The sequence below is a fragment of the Rhyacophila brunnea genome, unplaced genomic scaffold (assembly GCF_057557595.1).
Source record: "Rhyacophila brunnea isolate RB1 unplaced genomic scaffold, BYU_Rbru_1.0 scaffold_6, whole genome shotgun sequence".
Classification (NCBI taxonomy): Eukaryota; Metazoa; Arthropoda; class Insecta; order Trichoptera; family Rhyacophilidae; genus Rhyacophila; species Rhyacophila brunnea.
In genome coordinates this window covers 21682979-21708567 of record NW_028233276.1, presented here as the reverse complement: position 1 = coordinate 21708567, position 25589 = coordinate 21682979, and the positions used below count along the sequence as shown (strand labels likewise).

Below are 25589 nucleotides of genomic sequence, written 5' to 3'. Positions count from 1 at the left end.
TGTGCAGTTTCACATTCAATTTAGTTGAGGTCTTGTGCTCCGAAAATTGAAAAATTAATTCAGACGTATTCAAAATAATCAATCACCTGTGTTTCATATGAGCTTAACAGCAGGCATTAATTATATGAAATACAAATGATCGACTGGTAACGAACATATAGATTCTCATCACATAACACCCATATAAAGATACTACACGATAGAACATATTATCTAGGAGTAAGTTAATATTTGGGAATAAACATTTCCTGAGATTATTATTTTAATTTGTTATGTCGGGAGACCCAAGAGAGATATGTATAATTTATAAATATTAATTTTAAAGTTACAAAATAAACATAATGGTGGGGACTTGATATTTGTTTTAACCTCTACCATCCGCCACGTCTTCACACCCGTTATGTGAGCGTATTCCGTGGCGTAACGAACGTCGTTCAATATTGTGTGTCCCAGGAGCAACTTCTTAAGACCTATTACGGTGATCTATTAGAAAAAACTTTCTCCACCAAACAATAGTACATAATATATAAAAGAGTAGCGAAGGATGGAGGTAGGCTGTTAACATTTAACACACTAAACTTTGTAAGTCATACATGCGAACTAAGAATACATAATATTACGGATGGAGATAGTAAGTTTTTTAAAATTCAATTAAATCCTGCCTATATCAAACCATAATGCATAAAAAATTTGTTTCTATCTATAAAGTGCCAATACATGATTTTAGATATTTTATAGATAAATAAATATATTTTTACTCTTATCTACTATGGCTTGGATAATGCTGGGTTTAATTGAATTTTAAAAACTAACAAACACTATCTACACACTGTATTCTTAGTTCAATGAAAACAAATACGTTTGACTGACAAAGTTTTGTATACACCCTTCGCCACTGATATAAAGAAAATAAAGAAAGTCCTTGTCCCGGATCCCGGAACCTTAATTTTAAAGGGCACCAACCTGATATTAAAGACACGGAACCTTCAGAGAAAGCCCCACGAATAGAAAAATGGGAAGAAAAGCTAAAATTCCTAATTGGAATGGTTATATTTTCTTTTGGCACGTCCCGAATGTAACAAATATTTTTTATAAAAGTTCATATTAGTTTTTCATAAAAGTTAATGATAAAAAGGTTTACCATCGTTGATTTAGTAAATACAAGTAGTAAAATGTCTAAATTCGCCGAATAACTATTTCGCTAATATGAATCTTAGGTTTATTTCATATATGAAATTAGAGTCTGAAATTTTATCATATCTAAAAGTTAAATATTTTAGAATTACGTTAATTTATATTATTTAGAATGCAGATAATTTAATCCGATTGCTAATGAGTATACATTATTATATTATATGAGACAATGGTACTACTACCTATTGACATTAAACTTTTGGATTTCATTTATCCAAGCCGAAAAGTTCTGTCACAACAAAAAAAAAGACATAATAGCAGTAGTATTAAATAAGAGAAAAAAACTTACCATAGAATGTCCTAAGTACTCAGCCGCGTTGTCCGAAATGTAAAGCAGCTTGCCATTCTGTGTCATCATCATTAGAAAACCACTCAAGGCCTGCAATGAAGAGAAAAAAAATCCTTGAAAAACTGAAAAGAATTATTATAACTCATCTCTCAAAAAAATCGCACTGCTATTATAAAATGCCTTTTTTATATAACACAAAAGTGATAAAGTAATAACTACTTACGTCTAGAATTTGTCACACATAAAATTAAATATTTTGATAAATAAATTATATAAAGTACCGTAAAATTTCCTGAAATTAAAACTATTTAAATTATTCATAGTGATCAAAAATATTTTTTTTTAATTTTTCAATTTCGTGTTGCTGACAGCTATTTCGGAACATTCATCATATTTTTATCATGTCATCTCCTTAGGTTCGTTACCATTATTGATCATGTGTTATCCGAAAAGTTCGGTAGAACTGCACTCATATTAATCACGTAGGTTCTTATGCAAGGATCTTTCATTCAATAACAAGTTAAGGAATACTGTATCTTTGTCATTGCATTATGTGACCGAAGTACTGTAAGTTATCTGGTTTTGACATTACGCAGAACTTGTTGGTTTTTACCTATTCGATTGGAAACATCAACATTTTTCACCTGGTCAAGGAATTTTAAGGATGCGTCTATACAGCCACATATTGAAAACATCAACTCTCCGTGTCTTCTCCTGGTTTAGTGTCCACACAGTAGAAAAGACTGAAAGAACATAATAACGAACCATACACAATAATAAACCTAGGTTAAGGTCTCGATTCTTAAGGAAACATCCCATTTTGAGAAAGGCATTCCTTGCGATCCGAAGTATAGTTTATCTAGTAATTCTAGGAGACCAGTCTCAGGAGATAAAGGGTAAAATGAATTCATCGGTTACATGTTAACTCAATTAAGTCATATCACCGTTGGTATACTGAAATCATATGGCCATATAGCATTAATATTGCGTTATTATATATACTAATAAATTTACAGATTAAAATAATTTGTTGTAGAGTGCGTATAACCACATTTTTTAAAGTTAACTATACCGGTCCTGGTTCTTGTTATATAGTGTGTAATTATTATATTACTGTATCTTATTATTAACACCTAATACAATGTTCTCCCATCAATATTTGATAGTTAATACCATTAAATTGCACTATTACTTATAAAAATCACCATTACATAATATTTTGTTTACTGTATTGTAATGTATATATAACTTACTTAACCGTGAAATGGTCTAAGAACAATGCAATCTCAATACTATTTAGCCATCTATTTTCGGCACACCAGATCACGGTAACCTGTGTACAATTTTTCGGATCCGAAATTCATCATCAGAATGTTTGACATATAACCAACTAAAATTTTCACATATTGACATTATAATATTTATTAGAACTATAATGATAAATCAAATATATTATCCACAAATTGTATTATATTATGTGAACTTCATTCGTATTTAAATAAAAGTTGTTTTTTGTTTTATTATTGTTGATTTTAAATTGATTGTTGTTTGTCGAAATATTAAAGCGAATAAAAAATATCCAAATTATAGTGTATATTGCTAAATTTAATATAATCAAGTTTAATGCATAGCTAAAATAATCAAATTTGAATGGATGATGTAACATAAGTTGAAATTATTTACGTCTATACATACTAGTAACTAGATACATAACGTACTGGAATAAACATTAATTAATTCCACCATGAGAGAAGCTAAAGAATGTGTGTGTTTTGGATGTCAAACGATTGCTATTTCATAGTGGTTATGATCCTCAGCCACTAAGAATTAACAGAGAAATATAAATTGGCATTCATTACAACAAGTTGCAGTATATGCTATAGATTCATTGTTAACAGACTCTATTCTTATAAAAATTGTATTAAAATTCAGTGCTAACTTTATAATACAATATTTTATTTGATAATTCACCTGTTCAATACATTATTAAAAAAAACAAGATATCCACTACAGACACATTATTTCTACAAGAACAAAAATAATGATTGACCCACGTACCACAATTCATTTTAATATCCTTCCTATATCATCAAAATCATTGAACATTATCTAACTTATATGACGTGAGCTATTAAATTATATAGATTAAGAACCTGTACAATATTATAATATTATTTGCAATTAATTAACTTCTAAAATATTTACTGTTGGTTATTTCAGTCATTAATTAAATAAAAATAAACAAAACACTATAAGTACCCATATAAAATTTAAAGGGTAATTTGTAAAGGCTAAGTTTATCGCATTTTTCATTGAAAATGTATAACTTTGTAATTTTTCAAAAACGTAAAATTTAGAAATCATCTTTGACCAACCCAGTGGGATTCGAATGCGCAGATTTTGTTTAATGGGTAAGAGCTTGTCCAAAAATGTGTCTCGATATGGCGCGAGTGCGTGTAAATAGCTCAATGTGGTCACCTATACTTCGACCGCGCGCGACGAGTGACACGCGGCGATTACATGTGGACGGCTCAATGAGGTCATATAGTCACCTGGAATGCGCACCGGTCGAATCGCGCCATCTGGACAAAGCTTAAGGGCTCTGGCTATTATGCTATTGATTAAACTTCTTTTATGAGAAAGGTTTTTAGCCATTAGCTTAATCTACTGTCTTGTTATTCAGAATGAGAGATATATAGACAAAAATAACATGGTACCTAACTTTCTCAGAAATCAGAACTACTTCGCCACACGCATAAAATAGTTTGATGACAAAGCACCCGTGTATTTTTGTATGGTACCTAATAAAACAGTAAAAGTGGAGAATATGTTCTTCATGAGTCTGTACTTTTTATATTTATATATATTTATGGTAAGTACAAAACCGGTAGAATTTCATTAGAATTGTTTTAAAAATCCCTGGAGATCGAGAAAAGTTACTGCAATGATAAATTTTATAAATCTCTACCACCAAGTAGGCATTTAAATAGTTTGGATTGAAAAAGCTTACGGATCTCAATATAAATGTATACGTATCATTCGAAAATAGACAATTTTTTCTTAAATTAACCAAGAACCACAGATAAAAATTTAGATGACTCTTCCACATAGCTAATATAATATAATGAAAACGAAATATAATAATATATTAGGTATGAGACATTTATTTATAAAAAGCCGATAAGTCAACTTATAGTCAATAAGTATGTATCTCCGAAAACTGGTAAATGCAATGAAATTAAATACAATATACCTAACGAAGATAAAAGAAATCAATAAATTATCATTAAATAAATAAATGTTTTTAAAAGTTTATCGGCTAATATAAATATACACATTGTAGTTATCTTATTGTTAGATACATATAATACAAACATTAAAACCAACCCTGTATGTTTGTGGAGTTATTAGTATTTGAAAAAAGATGTTGCATAATAATTATGATTCTATATTTAGCTAGTTATGATCGATATTTGTTTTCGTAAAAACATTAAATCCTTCATAGTTTAGCTGTCAAAAATTATTGTATAAACAACAATGTATCACCGATCGTATACGGTAATTACAGTTATTGATCAGATTGTATGGAGGTTATATTAATTATTTTAACCCTATCTATTAAAGTCGTTAGTTTCCGTTCTCACGGCAGTAATAAACCCTTAGAGTTTGCCCCACCTACAAGGGTAGATTTCTTTCTACCAAGGGGTGGTGTATATCATATTCATTATAATTCAATATGTGGTAGTATTAAATATACCAAAATCCACATTTTGAAAATTATTAAAATTAAATTCTATTTTATCATTGGTATGTTTTCCGTAAATATGTTGATTTATGGATTTTTTATGTGTTTGGTAATATTGGGTCAAAAAAGCTAATTTTCGAGACATGTATCTTTAATAATGCTTTGCGGCTATCATTTACAAGCTCTAACATCATGTTCTGGAGGTATTTTACAACGTTTTTCTTAGCTCGTATTCTTATTTGTTCGGTGGTTCTTTGTCCTGTACAAATCTTGCAATCGATTTTTAACTAGCTTTCCGACTAGCTAGACATTTGAAACTTTTAGAATATATCAGAACACAATCCCAATGCATTTTTAAATACTTTTAGCCATATTTAAATAGAAAGAACAGTTAATTCTGCTTTGTATAAAAAGTTATTTTACACCATTATTCGATGCTAGGGGTCTGGGGTCCTAGCAATTAAATTATTAATATATACGTGCGTTACTATGGAAATCAATATGACATGTCAAGTACAAATTTTTTTGATCATTTAAGCTAGTCAAGTCAAGTTTATATGGTTCAACCAATGACATTAATATGGACGAAGCATCTAGAAAATAAAATGACACTCACTTTGTGTCGGGTCTGCCGGATGGCGAAATTTATATTTTAATATCGGTATCCTACGCTCAAATGAACATTCTGCTTGCAAGCGGTCTGGCGACACCGCTGGGTCTGCCCATACAAAATTTCTGACTGTCAGGTTTCGACTCCACCGTTATTATTATGTTACAAAATGCCAATGTGCCTAGTTAAAAATTGTAAAAAAATCTACTAAACACTCCAAGAAAGATGGGATATCACTTTGCATGTGTTAGTATTATTTATTATTTATAAAATGCCATTTTAAGATATTGATGAATGTTTATTCAATGCAATTGAATGACAGGAACCATTGGACAGTCAGTCGCCTGTGATTCGCTGGGCTCACTTGCGTCTAATCTCCAAGAAGTCGTAAGTAACCGAGAATCTGTTTCTAACGCAATGAGTCATGACACTAATACGCCATTACAATAAAGGTTATATTACTATAAATTCTCGAAGCTTGTATCGCATAATGGAACGGATACGTCAATGGTCACGTGACATCTACTTATACATCTGTGAATGACTTCCATGCACAATTTCTCGTGCGCGCCGGGTATGAAGTGAGTCGTCCATTTAATATGTCATTGGGTTCAACAGAATTTAAGAACGTTGTATATATAAAGATCTTTTTATCTTGTAATTATTTAGTATTTAGCAAAGACAACAAATGTCATTTGCAAAATTGACTGAGGTATTTCTATGTTATTTCATTCGATGAATACTGAATAGATACATACACGTAAGAGTTATCCAATAACTATACAATGTAGTGCAGCGTGGCGTAACATGTTGCATATTGAGTATATAACGCACAAAAAAACTGCAAAAGACACAAATGGATAAAGAGGTAGATAAACGTATGGGATGTAATACGGGTTGCATAAGCTGATAAATAGCAATCGGCCGGACACGCTGGATAAATGCTACTATACAGTGGTACCCGAGAGGCACTAAACGCTATAAGGATGCCCTAAAACTCCCTAAATCGACGCAGGAATCAAAAAGAGTGAATACGGGTAGAAAGGGCTTTATATAACAAAAACTAATTTATAAAACTGTTAAACAACCCAACTGAATAGGTCCACGATTGCAGTATATCACCGTAAGTTTTATAAATATGACAAAATTAGCCATTATTGTGACCAATTTGGACGGTCCGGTGGTCTCAACAGCTAACTTACTTTTCTCACGTATTTTTTCACAAATTTGTTGTATTTAGAAAATTTTCGGTGTCATACTGTCAACGTTTTGAGTTAGGTTTTGTTATTTAACACGCCTAATTACGCCTTAATGAGCTCCTCTCTTCCATGCACACTTTTAACTTAAAGTCGTGTAAATTAAGTTAAAGCACGCGTCTTGAGTGCGTGGAGATTTCAGTCTTGGGTAACTGCTTCTGTTCTCACAATAAAACTTAGGGTACCGTGATAGCGAGTGTGGTTTGGTGAGCCATTCATTTCAATGTATATTTTTTTGCCACATGTGCATATTGGATGAATGACAAAAACATGCTCATTGACCCTACCAGCGAGAGAGTAGATTTTATAATAATAATGTGCATTCATATTAATCAAGATTGATGGTATATAAAATGATAATCAATTAATATTTAATAACTGGGTGTTTCTTCAATTTGAAACTGATTACTATTAGCATATGCAATGCTTGGTTTTACTCCCCGTGTAATATTATCCAGGGTTTTATAGTGCAGGCTTATTAAAACATCTTTTAAGGCTTGCTTTACCGTTCTGCGGGTCGTGTTTCCCACGCGAGGTGCACACCGCGCCATCACACGGCAATGAAAAAATAGGTGTACGTAAAAAAAAGACTTAATAAATGTTAACTCCATATAATCATCTGACCACAAAGCGTAATCCATATATTTATATGAGCTATAGGTTTTCTATCTATTAATATCGGATCAAAATATCAACTAGTATAGGCAAGCGGTAACTAGTTTGAAAAAAATCAATCGATGGGAAGATTTGTTGTAGAAAATTCCTTCTTATAATAGTATAATAACACTTTTTTTTTAAAAGATAACCTCATTATATTACAAATTATGACGTGATAATGAAATTGCATAATATTGTATTGTTACTTATCTTTCCACTTAGAAAACAGCTAAGTAATTAATTTTATGTAAGCGTTTATGTTGTGCGTAATATGACATAATCCCAATATAATCTAAAGCATCAAAATGAGACGTTCACATTGTCAACGTAGTAATTCTCAACCTTTTTTACTTGGCGCAACCTTTGCAGTATTTGGTAAAATCTCCGGGAACCCCTATCCAATTGACACATATTGTTATAAGTGCAAAAGGGAAAATTACAGAATAATATATTAAATTAACACGATCGATTGGAATTTGATTTTATACGATTATTTAAGATTTGTACAACATAGTTCAATTGAGTCATTTTTTGTGACACAGATTTCTGACTGTACCTGTAAACATTTACCATTGGTGAGTGTGTATTAATAGTGCTTAGAGATACTGAAAGGAAAAGAGTCGCAAAAAATACTCAAAACTTAAAGAACATAAAATATGCGTTCGAAGCAGTAGACAGCCACATACTGCAAAATGCAGCTGTGAAGGAAACAATGACGTGTCATTTATCATTATTCCTAGTCTCAAATTGTACGTAAATCGAATACCTGCTATATTTAATTACTTTCCGTACGTATTAAAAACTGAAAGCGGAAACATGCACAGATAATCTATGAAATTTGCCTATATTGTATTATATTACTTTTATTTTTCAAGATATTACTGTTAGAAAGAATAATGATGCATTAGTATTGTAGTCCTAACATCTCATCATACAGGATCTGGCCTGCTGTCGGACTCCAACTTTCAACCTTTCGATACTTCTTACAGCGTTCAAAATGGAAACGATTACGAACCGGAGCGCTCGAAAATTTTCTAAAGTTATTAACATAGTTATCAAATTTTATTTGTATTTTATAAACATAAGTGTTAGATTTTTTGTTATAAGGTTTATCTAGCTCAGACGGTCAAATTATTTTTCCCACGAGACGGAGCGATAATTTTACCAATTTTTCGAACCTGAACGGCGCTCCGGTGCGTTCCGGTCCATTTCGAGCCCTGACTTCTAATCTATTTCATTTTAACCATAAATTGAATCACGCTGTAATCCTCTTTTTAAAAAATGAATAGCGTTTTTTGCAAAAAGTTATTGGATATTGGAACTCACCCTCTACCTCCTAATAACGGCACGCCAAATGGCTATACACCATCCTATGGTTTATCCAGTGCTCGAAATGGAAAATTTTACATACCGGAGCGTTCGAATTTTTTTTCGAAATACGCACTACACATTGCCTGCTGACTAGATAATTACTTTTTAATTACCACATTTAAATAGCATTCTAATTATATCGAATGGTCACCTAATCGTTACGCGCTGGGCGCGCCTTTAGCGTCAAATGTCCTAATTCTACGTTAATTAATCTACTAATTAACTAATTGCAGCATATAAAGGAATATTTATCTAATTTTATGTAGGTCCAGGTTCGAATCCTGGGTCTGGCAAGTAGACATATTGTTTTTCAATTTGTGTATGAGCCAGAGTATGGACCTTATAGGTTGAGCAAGTGGCTGACATCCATTTCTCGTAAAAAAACAAAATCTGTTAATACAAACCTTCACTCTGTGGAGGCCCATATGTTCCTATTAGGATCGTATAATATTTTTATTTTTTCCCGATACGACGCGACAATCTCGATAACATTTAAACTAAATCATAAACCGGAATTGCGCTCCAGTGCTCTACCGTTCATTTAGAGCCCTGGATTTATTATTAGATATATAAGTATTTAATTTAGTTAATTTTTTTACAAGTGCACCTAATATCAACACTAAGTCGTTTATTTTTTCTTCATACTTTTCTGTTAGGTACGTACGTTGATATTTTCGACATTAGTTTCCTAGTTTTTACTGATTAATATAAAATTTTAGCTAGTTATTTAATTACACTGTATAATTTTTAACATTATTTATTATTTTTACCTACGTATTATTATGTATGTATATTTTATCTGAAATAAAGTGAATAAACGTACAATTATTAGGAATCGTTAGTAGGAGTTATTATGATAAAAAGTAGGTATTTCATGTAATCTATTTTATGCAGCAATGGTTACGTCTAGACTCCAGGTTATTGCTATAATTTTCTATTGGTGTAATAATGGATGAAAAAATCTTCGTAAATCTTACTTAACGTTCGCGAAATTTGCTCTGAACATCGTTCATAACGGTTCACTCGAACCCGTTTTTGATTCATTTAATTGGTTCCCAAAAAGTCTAACTATATTATCTTAACATATTATTATTATTATTATCCTCAGGTGTTTTTGAATCCGGGAGGTGTGTCATTGTGAATTAGTGAATAATGGCAACTTGAAACATTTCAGAGAATAATTATAATTATTATTGCTTAATGTTTTAATCAGTAAGTAATGGGTGTCTCACCTTAGTGAATTAAGTTTTTTTTAAATCTACAGTGCTTAGAAGTTTTAAATATTTTAGTAATTTTGTGTTTATAATAATTAATAAATCATTTGAAGAATATACAACAATATTTATCTATCATTATAATATCGTCACAGTTCTGGCAGAAGACACTAATTCGAAAAAATGACATATTGAGTTAGTTATACCAAAAATTTTACCGTCTAGAAACCTTCTTAATAAATAAATAGTCTTTATTTTAAAGTCATCCTTTTTACGATTACTTAATAAACTCACAGGATAGACCATTTCAAACATTTTAACAACTTCAAAGTCAAATTACTCAAAACTAGTATTCTCCAGTTAGTGCACGATATGAAACATGATAAAATATTTTTTTCCAATTATGAATAAAATTGTATTATATGTACATTACAATATGTTAAAAACTAATATAATCTTTGCCGGTGGTATACGATAGAGATTGAAAAAAATAATATACTTATACATTTTTTTTGACCATGTCCGATCCAAATAAGATTATATGGGTCTCCACAGGATGGAAGTTTGTATTAATAGACTTTTGTTTTAACGAGAAATATACTCTGGATTTGAACCTGGGACCCACGACAATATAAGCCAACGCGGTAACCACTCGGCCACTGTGGGCGTGGTACATATTAATCACCGCATTTTTGCATTCAAAGTTTTTTATAATATTTTTTTCAAATGGAGTATTTTTATACAAAAATACTACTAAAAAGTACTCAGAGAATTTAAGCCAGTTCAAAGAATCATTAATGTTGAACACATTGTGCTATCTACTATTTTTATTTTATCAAAAGTTATCGCGATTTTAAAAGATCAATTTTTCGGACTTTACTATATATTTTTTAATATTTTTATATTAAACCATTATCACAAAGATACAAGATAAAGTAATATCGCATTTACGATACAGAAGACATCAATAATGACGAAAAATATGTGCTTATAACAATTACCCGTTTTAACCATTTTCTTACTACGGATTACGAGTAAGTACAAATTCCAAGTAGATCGGTGAAAAAAACATCTTGTTAATTTACTCAAGAATCAAACCCATAACCATCCAATCAATAGAACAACACAATCAACGTTGCTATATAATGGTTTCATACATTAAATATTTAACAGAAATATCAAATCATGTTAAATAATATAGACAGCGTCGTAAAACTATTTATGAATGCAAATGAAATGAACATTATGATAAGTATAAACTCAGGCATCTAAGTCATACGTAACAAATTAATAAAATATTGAGATTCATTACTACGTGCCTTATAATACGATATATAATAAATAATTTATAATTAATAAGTATAATAAAGTTTACAATCAGTGAGCGTATGGGGTGCTTATACAAAAATATTATAAGTGAGGTATTTATTCCTGAAGCTTAGAGGTATAGGTAAATTATTGAATATTATGTAAGTACTTCCTCCTTAAAGAAATATATCACAGAACAGATTAATAAATAGAATTTCGATAGGCTATATCCAATGCACTACATTTTGACGCAGGGTTTTGAATGTGTGAGTGTCCTACGAAAATAAAACACACATTGTAGACGTGCAATAGTGTATGTTGAAACCTTCAAATACACCAATATTGAATGAGCGTCAGTGCATAAAACGAGAGCAGTTGTCAGAATGAAATACAAGCGTATTTTTGACACGTGCTTAAGTTTATCCGATATTCTTCCACACCCGAGATCGGTTGCCTATTCCTCCACACCTGCTAGGTATTTCAGCTTCCATTATTTTCTATAATATATGTTTGACCAGTTTTGATCTTAAACAGTTATTAATAACAACGATTGTGTAGTGATAAACTGTCTCTAGAACTGATAAATATTATTTTTAAATCAATCTACTTACACAGTTATACATATTTTCTAACCGCCACTAAATTTCATTGTAGTATAAAGATGCCGTGAATTCACTCTATTATTGTAACTGTAAATTTTTAAATTGTAATATTTTAATTAATTTCTCAATATTCTAAGATTTGAGTGCGTATAAACAAATACCTCATCGAACATCTATTAAAAATTATTTCCAAATATGCAATAAAAATAATCGAGTTCAATAATAAACACGATCGATTAAAAGTAGAGCTGTTCGACGAAGAAAGAGTATAGTGCCCGAACGCGCCATATATTTTTTTATGGGTGCTTATCATAATTGACTGAACCACGTTATAGAATAGAGCCTTAGTATAGGTTGATCAAGTATTATTGTATTTTTTATTGTAATATTATATTTTCATAACTATACCTATGCTAATTATTATAATATATATAATATTTTTATATGTTTTTAATAAATTATGTAGGATCGACTGGAAGGTAAGAGGGGGCGAGGTAATTCCCTCTTCCTTCTAAAATGGAAGGACCAAATCAAGAGTGCCACAGGTTTCGTATAGACAAACACCCTGCGTGGAGATGAATGCCGAGCGGGATGGAGCAAAGCCGCAGAGAAGGCTGTCTGATAGCTAAATCATCCAGGTTATAATCCTCAGTCATAAGGTCCCGATAAAGAAGAGGATTAATAAAGAAACACACAATTTAATAACATTACATAAATATTAAAATATATGACACTTTCGTAGATTAACCGCAATGTAAATAAGGTTAATTATGTTGTATGATTGTGTATATTGGTACTAATAAATTATTATTCATAAAGTAGTATGTTGGTATCGTCATTGAATAAACTGTACAATAGTAATAGAATCACACGCCATATCTCGATTTGATGACTTCGGTGGGCTTGATACGTGCAGCAAGATTTTAAATTGACATTGAATGGTCATCAAGCTTGTAATCTTATAATGGAGAAAGTCATAGTACACTCTGGGTTGTCGGAGTCTAAACTTATGATCGCTCAAAGATTTTTAATTTCTATGTTATGATCTGTAATAAATTAAGTTAGATAAGCCGAGGAAAGATTAATACTAAACTTAGAAGAAGGCGACGACGCATTTCGTGGCTTACGAACCTGAGTGATTGGTATGAGTGCAACACCACCGAACTGTACTGGGTAGCATAATATGCTACAACAAAGATCGCCCTGATGGTAACCGTCTTCCGATAGGGTATGGCACGATAAGAATAAGAATAAATTAGGTAGGTAGGTGTATTTAATATGTATAGAAAATTGATAAAATTACAGTTGAATATTTTATTTGAAAAATTCCACTAAATATAATATTAGTTAAGCATTTTGTATTATAATAAAAATAGCAATAAATTGATTATTATTTAGGTGTTTTAATGCTATATTCATTATGTAAATTCGTTTGATTCCATTAAATTAAATCGATGTTTAATTATTATAAACATTCATATTAAAATACGAAATATCATGAAGAAGTAATTAAAAATATTAAACAATACAATAATATACCTTACACCTTACTTATTGTTATTTTATAGATAAAGTTTATATTAAAAAACTATGTTTTACACATTTTTAATGAATTTGTCGGGGTAGTACAGAATAAATTATTATAAAGTTATCCCGAATGACCTTGCCAATATGGCTATAATTTAAAAATGTTATATCTGAACCAACCTGTGTGAGATAATGGGCACAAAACAATAATTAGGTTCATCCCACCGTGGCGCCCCTTTAAGCTCATTTTTTTTATTCCCGCTGTGAGATCACAATCTGTAAATACGGCGTTATTTTTACCATCGGTTCTCCATTTCCATACATCATAATAATATTCACTAAAGTGTCAAATTTTGGTGCCAAAAACAACCGAACTTTGTAGTTCTGTTTCACTTTTTACAACATTTTTTGTTCTAAAATTTGTATTTTTGAAATTATAGTTCAGAATTTTACACACGTATGTCTATTAAATAAATCTTGCATATTATTTATTGATAAAAAAATATTAATAAGTTTAAACAAAAATATAAAGAGATCCCAAAAAAGTTCACACGGTATATTAATTCGCTATTTGGATTGACAAAAATGCATTTTTATTATTAAACGAAACAAAAGAAAAAAGGGCGTAATCCTCATTTTTTTCAAAATGAGATATATTGTATAATAACCATGTACATGACTAAATACACGTTGACGCCAATTTATTATCATAGTTTAGCTGCCAATTTAAAAAAAAAAGTAGAAAGTGAAGTCGGAAAACGACCGTCATATTTGTTGGGTTTTCTTTAATTAATATCAGATTAGGAATATGAGAATCAAAATATTATTTATCATGTACTTCAAGGTTATGTCTATTTTGTATTTTAACTAACAAAAAGTTTTTGTGCCTCATGTAAAATTTGATTTGTGTGGATTACGCCCTTTTCCTTTCTAAATTCGATATACATATTATGACATCATATTAGTTGGTATTATGATATGTATATTTGATTCAGAATGAGATGAAAAAGTACTGGCTATATCAGGAATTTTCAACATTTTTTAATTGTTCACCAATTTTAACGTTTTTTATGAATGAAAAATTTAAATGTTCATAAATTGGGATAACGAAATTAGTATAATATTTAACAGAAATGTTAATGTCTTAAGATTTTCATTGTACTATCTTTTCAATGAGTAAACAATAATTATTGCAACGTTTTTTGTAGGCCTGTTTATAAATATATGCATTATAATATAATATGCATATAAAATGATACATGATAAGGCCTCGATTAATTTGATCATAATATAATACTATAAGGTACAGAATACGTGCCGAAGTAATTTCTCAGAAGCTCTAACAATAACCCAAAATATCTACTTATTATGTTGTACGCGCCTAAAATTTTGGCAATGCGCATTCCTTCGCTGAAAATCGGTCAATCAAAATGAATGTATTGGGATTGGTGTTTTGTATAATAACGGATTTTTAATTTAGTTTTATTTCTGCACAATTGCATCCAACAGAAACATTCAAAGGTATTATTCTGTGAATTAGGTATATTAAACTTACTTAGTTTTACCTAATCATAATGGACACGAGAATAATATTATACTACATCAAATAAAATAACATTCAATCATAAATAAAACTAAAATGTAATAAAATATATTAACATTTAACATTACTTGTACCAAAATAAAATTGTTAAAACTTTGAGGACCGTATCATGTTGCGGAGTGAGAATCTCAGGTAATGTACACTGAGGTTTACGTACTCCAAACCAGTTTTTTTGAATAAATCATCATATATTTTAATATTGTTATTATGAAATAAAAATACACATGTTTTTTTCTAATAAATACATGTGTTATTGTATCAATAAATGTGAAGTCTCACTTAACTCGCATAATTGAATCTAGATTACATCTTTTATAGCCTAACTTTGAATATTTAATAAGTTTAATTCAATGTTATTTTAGGCCCAAAGTAAACGGAAAATATTTATCGTTGAGATATTAGCATATCAATCATTTGGAGGAATTTAATCGTAGAAATTATATCCATGAAACTTGTTATTTGTGGTGTCAAGTGATGGTCGACATTTAAATATTTTATTAGACACAAATTGCTTATTAATATAATTTATATACTTCATGCTAGTTATCTTATTTTATTAGAAGTGATTGCTAATATCATGTTTATTCATAGTTTTATGACATTAAATACTATATTAAAGATAAATATAAAACCGTATCAAATATTTCATGAATTTTAGTGAATATAATAGGTGAATTTGTTAAATGATTTAAATGCAGGTTATTAGAAAACAAAAATGTCTTTAAAGAATTTTTTATTACATTACGTTGCTATACAATTTATTGTATGTTATCTAGGTTATGTATTACTTTACGATATACTTTTAATAAAATTGTTTATCTTGTATGAAGGAATGACGACTTACCTGAAGAATTAATAACATTTGTATGTAGGCCTATACAGCACCTACATAATTAATCCATATTCGATCCTATGAAGATCGTATGAGCCTTCACATAATGGTGGTTGTATTTACAGATTTTTACTATTTACGAGAAATAGATATTAGCCACTTGCTCAACCTATTAGGTATATACTCTAGGTCTGAACACACGTTGAATAAAACAACATGAACAATTTTCCAGAACCGCAATTCAAACCCGGGACCCACGACGTTATAAACCTGACACATAACTACTCGGCTACCTACGTATTTATCGACATTACTTTTAAAATAGTCTAAAATATAGCTTTATCATCTGTAAAAATTTCTACGATACCTTGTTATAATTCGATAACAATAATGATATTATGCAGTAGCGTGTTCATATTGCAGCAATTTTTAGGATTTCACATTTTAGACTTCTTTTTCAATATTTTTTAGAGAGGGGTGTGTTTTTTAACCGACGAGTTATGGGATTTAAGCATTAGTGAAAAAAACGATCATTATGTGAAGTAAAAATAGTCATCGAGATACTTAGATTGTGGTGAAGTTTTATTTATAAAATATTATTTAAATAATTTATCAAACAAATATTTAATTATAATATTTGTACCAAACGACAAATATGTTAGTGGAACCTATAATAATTTGGTTACGTCTTCTTGACTTTTCACAATAATTTTATTTTTTAGACCCAAATTTGTATTAATCTTGATTGAAACTTAATTTTACAACGCGTTTTATGTTAATGAAAAAAAAACATTTTGAAAACGGTAATATAGTTTTAGTGATATTTTAAATAAATATTGATGGCATTTGCAAATTAATTTCTCTTAATCAATTATTTGTTTCTTTTTTATATTTTTTCCATTTCTGCAAATAATTTCCATTAAATAATGTGTTTCTAAGGTTATTCAAATTAAGATTTTTAAAAATTAATAGTAAACAAAATAAACCAATTTTGGTTTTCTTATTTTTTTTAATTTGCTGAGATTGTGGTGATAAAATAATAATTAATATTATAAATAGGTACCTAATGAAAATAAAGTATTATTAATTAGAATTCCTTGATCACTCAAAAATCAGTAGAAAATCTCCGTGGGATATTCTTTCACCGCAGTCGGGTGTGTTGGTGATTTTTTTATCTTATTCAAAGGTCAGTGTAGCCAGTAATTATCAAGTGTTGGAAACTATTTATTTTTTGAGTACCTCGTTTTCTATTCTTTTAGAGTTTACCGGCGATGAGAGATAAAAAGCGTATTATACATATTATTAATTGATTTTTCAAAGAGGCTGGTCCGAGACGGAACGGCTCTCAGTGTGGATTTATTTTTTCACACTAGCAAGGCGCGCCGATTTTTCGGATTAAGTAATGACTTATTATCCAGTTTTTGTTTGGATAATCTACCAAAGAAAAATAATAACAAACATTCCATTTGAATTATGAAGTTACACATGATTTACCATTGATGTTTGATTTAAAAGTGAAATTTTAGTTTAACTATTATAATATTACAATGTTTATCTAGCACAATATATTATATATTACTTATATATATTGTATTAACGCGAATTCCATTTAGAACACAATGTCTTTCATGATACGATCATTAGAAAGTCAACGTTCCTTATCAGACTAATATTTTATTTTTAAAATTATAATTTTCTTTGTTAACTCGCTAAAACTACTTCAAACGGTGGGTTTTCATTATGCATCAAGATTTGCGTAATACAAAGCTTTGTGCCATGTTAGCTAAAGTAATTTTAATTTCCCCGAAAATCCTTAATTTGACGTTCCTGTAATATTATTATTATGATATTTAACCGGTTAAGTGCCCAAAGCGTCTTTGGACGCCCTAATTACACCAATTCTTATGTTAATTACTATCAATTAACTAATTGCGGCATAGAAAGGATTATTAATTCACATGTTTCCTTTAAATGTGCCATTTATAACAAATACTTTAATCCACCTTGTTCACAATTACGTATATCTTCTATATAATATGTATTATTCTCATTGTATCTTCGTTGTTATTTCTTGCACTATATATAACTATCAACAATAACACCGATATATTATATCCGAGGTAGGGAGCTAAAATTTGTATCTATTTATTGACTGAAAAATCGCTAGTGATTCCAGTAACACAGAGCCGTTTATGGGGTGGCCCCGGTCCTTATTTAGATATTCATGAGAGAGTGCCTTGCTTAACTTATAAGATAAAAACAATCTCCCCCTACCCTCTACCCTAAATAATAACAATCGATAAATTAAATTAAAGCTTAAAAATGAATTAAATTTCATAAAAAATAATTACTATCTTAATTTGCAAAATAAACAGTTTTCGAAACGAAACAAAATTTACTGCCGTTCTTATTATTGAATTTAACCGTTTAGTTTATGTTTATAGTAGTATTACAAAACATGAATTTATAATATAAGATCTATCGGATCGCTGATGATTTTTTTGTGTCATTAAGGATTTTGAGGTTGATTCTTGTCAAATTTTAGCTCTCTACCTCAAATATCTACCACGTGTATAATCTTGATTAGACTATACAAAACATAGCGTCGAATATTTTCATACACATGCTGCTTGTAATAGTAAAATTATATAAAATTATTAATTGGTGATTTGACCATGGCTTTTTTTATGAATGAGTCATCTTGAACGTACAATTAATTTAAAATATTACGACAAATTAGTTATTCGTTCACTATAAATTATTATTATTAGTGATAATTTATTATAAGTATATACCTCTACAAATGGTTCACCGTACTAATTAAACTGCATGCTTACATTTTTTTTAGTTGCGTAGATGTAATTAAATTGATTAAAAATAATATTGTAATTAAGTTGATTAAAATTTACTGGTTTACATGATTGTTAAGCCTATAATGTTGTGTGGTTATATAGAAAGTATTAGCCTTGAGTATATGTATTCGATATACAAACAAATTAAATAAATTAACTGATATGTGGTCAACAATATATTGTAATAGTTATATGTCACAGTTTCAATTTTTGGCTATAAAATAAAGTAATGATGCAACTTTATTATTACATTCTTGAAATTAAATTAATATTATATTAAAATTGAGTATAAACATATGAACGTAAAGCTAAAAAAATACTATTAAATAATTTGCATTTAAAATTATTTCGTAGCAAACGTCACACTCGTACTCTGTATAATGTACTAAGCAGCATCAGTGATGAAAAGCATTGTATTGGTGGTCAAAGCTTAATATAAATTTTATTTTAATTTAGTTTTATGTTATATTGTTTGCAAGCTTATGCATTATTATAATTGAAATTTACTTGACCCAAACAAGGTCTGGTTGATGTTATAAATTTGAATTTTGCACTATTCACAAAACACGACTGAATTTATACCGAAAGACTAAAGTTAGAAATAACACGCAAATGTTTCTTGGATCTGTCAAAGTCAGTACTCATTTATATATTATATAATATCTCATTTAACTTATGCCATCAGAAAGAATTATTTAAAAATTGTACCCGAGCTAAGTGATTTATTTTATTAACTATTAAGTTAAACTCTGATATTCGAGTCTATAATTAAACTTAATTAGTTTTGAACTTGTGTTTTAAAGTAAATATGCTTGGAGAGATTTTCCCTACATAAATAATTGTTAATTATGATTAATTGCTAATTCCCTTGTAAATTGATCCAAATTTTTAATCTCTGTCGTCCATTCGAAAGTGACCTTACGTTCAACAGCAACAATATGTACATGAAGAAAATAAAATTCAGAATAATTGTATTTTTAATGATATTATTAATACCATATAGAGTGGAGTATATACATGGTTTTAAAATCTGAATATACCATTTTGAAAAGATAAACGTTACGTTCACGCATATCCACACGGCTTAGAGGTAAAGTGGATGCATCCAAAAACAACATGGTGCATCCAATTAATGCAATTTTAAAGTGGCATGATAATGTATGCCTTTGGAGTGTTTGCCATACGCCACAATGTCACTTCTTTGGCACAAAACTGCTTGCGTACAACACTACTATTATACATACATCAGTGGCGTGGTATACATTCAAGTCTTCCTGTTTTCTTTTTAATTGATATTTGTGTTGGTTTGTTGATTTAAATTTATGTGAATTTACGATTGTTTTTATTTCGGAAAATATATTTCAGACCAGTACGAAACGAATAATAAAAATATATTATGTAGGTATATTAAAAAACACAAGTTAGTACTAGATACATTTATTTATTATTAGTAAGAATCGGTTTCTTTTACTCCAAAGAACATTGTCAACTGGTAAAGAATGTACAAAAATACAAAAATTTATACTAATAAATTTGTAACATAATTATAACAAAAATAATTAAATTTCTAAGAATTTTTTTGTTCAAAACTAAATATAATAAATTTACATAGGTTATCAACAAGACATTACTATATTTAAATTAAGGTTTGTATAAAAAATGAGTATATAATAATTTATAACATTCACACCTGCAGGTTACCTTCGGATACCTAGGGAATCAAGTCAGATTTCTTGGCGGTTGAATTTAAAAACATAAGTTTCTACGTGATCACAATATTTTTATTTAAACACTTAATTTATATTAGACATTAAAAATAATAAATACAATATTTGAGTCTGTTATATTATAATACATTGTTATTTTTAATATGTACGTTGGTAATTAGACTTTATTGTTTTTATTTTATTGTTTACCGTGAGGCACTTCAAAATTAGCCAGTGCTTTGGGTCTTCAAGTCCCTAAGCCAGCCACTGATATTTACTGTCATTCATTTAGGATTCATATGTCGTAAGCATATTGCGAAAAGTGGCCAATTATTTTTTTACAATTTTCGTGCGATCATTGTGCTAGAAGATTATATTTTATTGGAATAAATAACCATGTTAATTTAGTTCCCAAAATATTTTACTAAATCAACATTAGCATTTTGATTACTTACTTACTCACGTAAATAGCCAGCTAACAAAACTCTTTATAGCTTATATTATAAATAAAATATCACATTGAGTTATTTTGTCCATAAAAAATGTAGTTTTTTTCATCCTAAATGTTTAATTTGTGAAAAGCACAAAAAGGCTAAACAATCAGACGTGGAATATGAAGCTCACATAAAAAGAAAATCAGAATAATAAAAAGCAAAGGAAAATGTTAAAACAAGAGCAGCCGTAGATCAAACCTATTACTATAACATATTATATAGATTGGGGGTTTCTCTTCCGTTGCTGATGATTATTTTAGTAAGCCACTGATCCAATAACGCAAAACGGCCTTATATCGCGTTTAAAAGTGATATAGATTAACATGCAATCAACGCATGCGTCCAGGATTTTCCTGTCGCCGCGCTGTAAGCCTGCCGTAACACCGACCTCCGTTTAAACATGACAGTACTCTACGATTTATTATATTGCAGCGTAATTGAATGAATTTTGTACAACACTACTTGCATAATGGAATTGCTTGTTCAGCTACCTATCTTAATAATCAAATTCCATCCGTTAGAATGCTTCCATTTTGTAACGCAGCGTTCAATTTACTAAACGGTGCTAACTATTTGGAATATGTTGTTTTTTCAAATGAAAAATATGTTTTTTATTAAGAACTATGGAATATTTTTCGTTGTCATAATTTAATAGTAGTAGTACAATATTAAAAAGTATGTACATTACGTAATTACATTTATTTATTATATTTTCCGTATAAGACTAAAAAGATTTAGCGTAAACCGTTACTTTACTCCTCTTTTTGCCAATATTACCTATTTCATCGTCATAAAAATTAACTAAAAGCTTTTTTAATGTTTCATTTATTTTATTGAATTAAGGCATATACAAATTAATATTGTTTTACAGCATAAAACATTTATTGATATCACACTTTATTCAAACAAATATATATACCTAATATATATTGGGGTAAAGTAGTTCTTTGAAGGGGGTTACTTTACTTCACCAACTTTAATAAGTTACGTGCAAAATATGAATATAAATACTACTGAGGTAAAATATTACAGTGTTATATGAATAGTTACACTTATAAGATAATATATTTATTTTATACACAGAATCTTTCAGAAATTTCAGGAGTGTCGTAGAATCTTCTATTTAAAATATTTCTCAACTCCTTGATGCCAAAAATGATGTCATTCTATTCATACATCATTTTATCCGTTTGGCTGGCCCATTTTTAGCTCTTAAATGACTTTTGCATTGCACTTATGACTGGTTTATTATATTTTATAACCGTTATCAACCCTAATCACTCATATATTTCAATTATTCAACAAAGCTCTGTTCTTCTGGCGTAAATTCAGTAAGTGCACCAGGTTTATGCTGATGTTATTCATTTAAATTATTAAATATGGGCCCGTATGTATGAGATTCCGAATTTTTTTATAAGCTAACCGATTTTACACCATATAGCGTATAGCACTGTTTGTGACGTAATTAATCTGACGTCACACGTCATTCAAAATGGCTGCTTCATCTGTCACTTTTAAATGTCATTTTAATAATGCATTCATTGCAACAAACGTATACTTGAGGCCCTCGTTCATTTTGTATACTCTGTAAAACATTTGCGAACTTTAAAAACAGTTCCTAGTCCTGCTGTTTATTCATTTCATTCATTCATTTTTTCTTATTCCGTTCGGACATATCATAATAAAAGTGATTGAAGTGAAGTTAGTCATAATATAACTGTATGTATTGCCACCAAATGGAAATGTTTACTGGTAATACTCCTATCCTTTCGTACAGTAGAATTATAAAATAAATGTGATAAAATAACTGATAAATTATTTAAAAGTTCATAATAATTATTCATTTATAATTATTAAATTTATATGGTACCGTTCGCACATTTTCAGACACATTTACAATTTCAAAATTTTAAATTCATGATGTGAATGAAATTTTATAAGTTTGCCATTATATGGACGCCATGACACGTAATGACGTCACATCATGACGTCGCTAACCAATGGATTACATTTGCACTCATGACTACAAATGAGCAATATTTAGCCTATAAAGTATTTGGGAATCTCATGCATATGATCCTATGGCTTTTGTGGAATTGCAAAATATTATGCTGTTCTTCTATGCGAGATTACTCCAGTTATAACGGCTCGAAGAGATTCATTTAACCTTAACTAGGCAGAGTAGAAAAGGAAATCAAACAATCATATTTTGACTTTTCTATATCGGGTAGGCTATTAAGATCAGCCATTATTAGTGCACACTGAACTTTGTCAGTCATACGTAGTTGTTTTCATTGAAATAAGACCACATTTTATGATGGTGTTGGTTAGTTTTTAAAATTCAATTAAACCCTGCATAACCAAAACATAATAAATAATTGTCAATCTATGAAATATCTAAAATTATGCAATTAAATCATACATAACTTTTGATATTTTATAGATAGAATAAGATTTTTATTTATCTATCCAACAATATGTGTAATATGTATTCTTAATTCAACGAAAACAAATAAGTTTGAATGAAAAAGTGTGAAAAAATGTGTTGTATCACCCAAAGTATACCAAAACTATTGTGGTTTGATTTAGTCATGGCTTAATTGATTTTTAAAAACCATCTGTAAATTGTAGTCAACTAAAACAAATACGTATGACTAAAAAAGTTTAAATGTGCTCTATTTATGGCAGATATTAACAGCCTACCTCCACTTTTCGCTACTAAATTACCTATGTATATAGATAGATATAAAATATTAGATAATCACAGCAGATCTTTATAAATAAAACATTGCCGAATACGTATTGATATAAATAGAAAATAATTTGTTAGTTTACAGATACACGACGATGTTAATGCGCAGTAAATCTTTATCAGTGTTGTTATAGCCGCTGTGAAATAATTGGTTTGCGTAACATAAATTGATTTAATTAGCATCCAAGTTGTGAAAAGTGAGAAAAAAGTCAGCACCTGGGTACGAAATAACGTAAGCTTAACAATAGTTTCCGGTCACGTATATCCGCTGGTAAATTAAAAAAAAAATAACTGGTGTGTCGAAATGGTACAAATAAACAAACCGTTGACGATCAAAAACAACCGAAAAAAGTTATGGCTATTTAATAAATTCGACGTGCCTCTTTGTATTTATTGGGGTAGGCTGTCTGTCGGCCCGGCTTTTTGATCATTTTTTTATTCATTTTAATAATAATTAAAATATAACTTGTATTTGATAAACACACTATTGGCTGTATCGGCTTGTGTTGTTAATTGCTTGATTTAATTCGTGATGTATTTGATACCATTTAGTTTAACCTTTGATCGTAACTTTTACTTGACCGTGTACCATAGTATTCATATAATACAGTGAATCAATTATTATAGATACATACGCGAGTAAAATGGAACAAACATATTTGCATCATATCTAAATAGAATACGAATATTATCAAAGGCAATTTTATTTGATGCAGACGATGCAATCGATTCATCAAAAGTTTAAAAAAAGGGTCTCAAAACAGTTAATACTGATCATACAATAATTAACAAATTATACCAAAATCTTAAAAAAAATGCGTAGGTACTTCTCAAAAATTTAGTATAAAATATTACCTAAACCATAATAATTAAATCCTTGCATCTAATCGAAGAGGCCTATATTAACATTAATACTGTTTCATTAATTGTATCATATATCATCACTGTTATTGTCAACTTAATAATATTTTTTATTTACAAGATGTGATTCTAGAAAAGAGATACATTGATATTTCTACTAGGTATCTACATTTTTATTTTATTGTTTATCGTGGGGGGTCTCGAAATCAGTTTAAGTTTCTAAACATACCACTGAGCATTGCGTTATGTATTGTTTAAATATATAAAATAAGTAAATGAATTAGAATGAAACAGAATAGAGTCTTCATCGTGCTTACCTGATACTATTGTTAACCGTAATAAAAAATAAGGGTAGCAGTGATAAGCTTATTTTATAAAAATTTCTCTCACTTTGATATTCATTTTACTACAGATACACATATAAATTATAATGAAATCAGCCCTAAACGAGGCATTTATATTGTACTGGAAATAACGGCTGCCAAAGAGATGGTACTCTACGTCAATTAAGCTAAGACGAAATACAAGTCTAAATTTATTGAGATCCCTTCTACTTCATAATTTTGTCAATGGTTATGAACTTGATAATGATAATGAATTCATAAGTCCATAATCCATAATCATGCATTATTCCTCATAACAACCTATTCATTAATAAGTTAGTAGAACAATTATAGTTGTAATTAGGCGTCACATATTGGTATAAAAACATATTA

General features: G+C 29.4%; 1 protein-coding gene across 1 annotated transcript in view; it reads right to left on the bottom strand.

Annotated features, from left to right (window-relative positions):
• LOC147065399 (uncharacterized) overlaps window positions 1–25589 on the bottom strand; it is a 146605-nt gene that overhangs the window by 90332 nt on the left and 30684 nt on the right. Inside the window, exon 4 of the mRNA XM_085956976.1 lies at window positions 1484–1573. Within this exon, the coding sequence (XP_085813102.1) occupies window positions 1484–1573 (90 nt within the window). The remainder of the gene's footprint in view (window positions 1–1483; window positions 1574–25589) is intronic.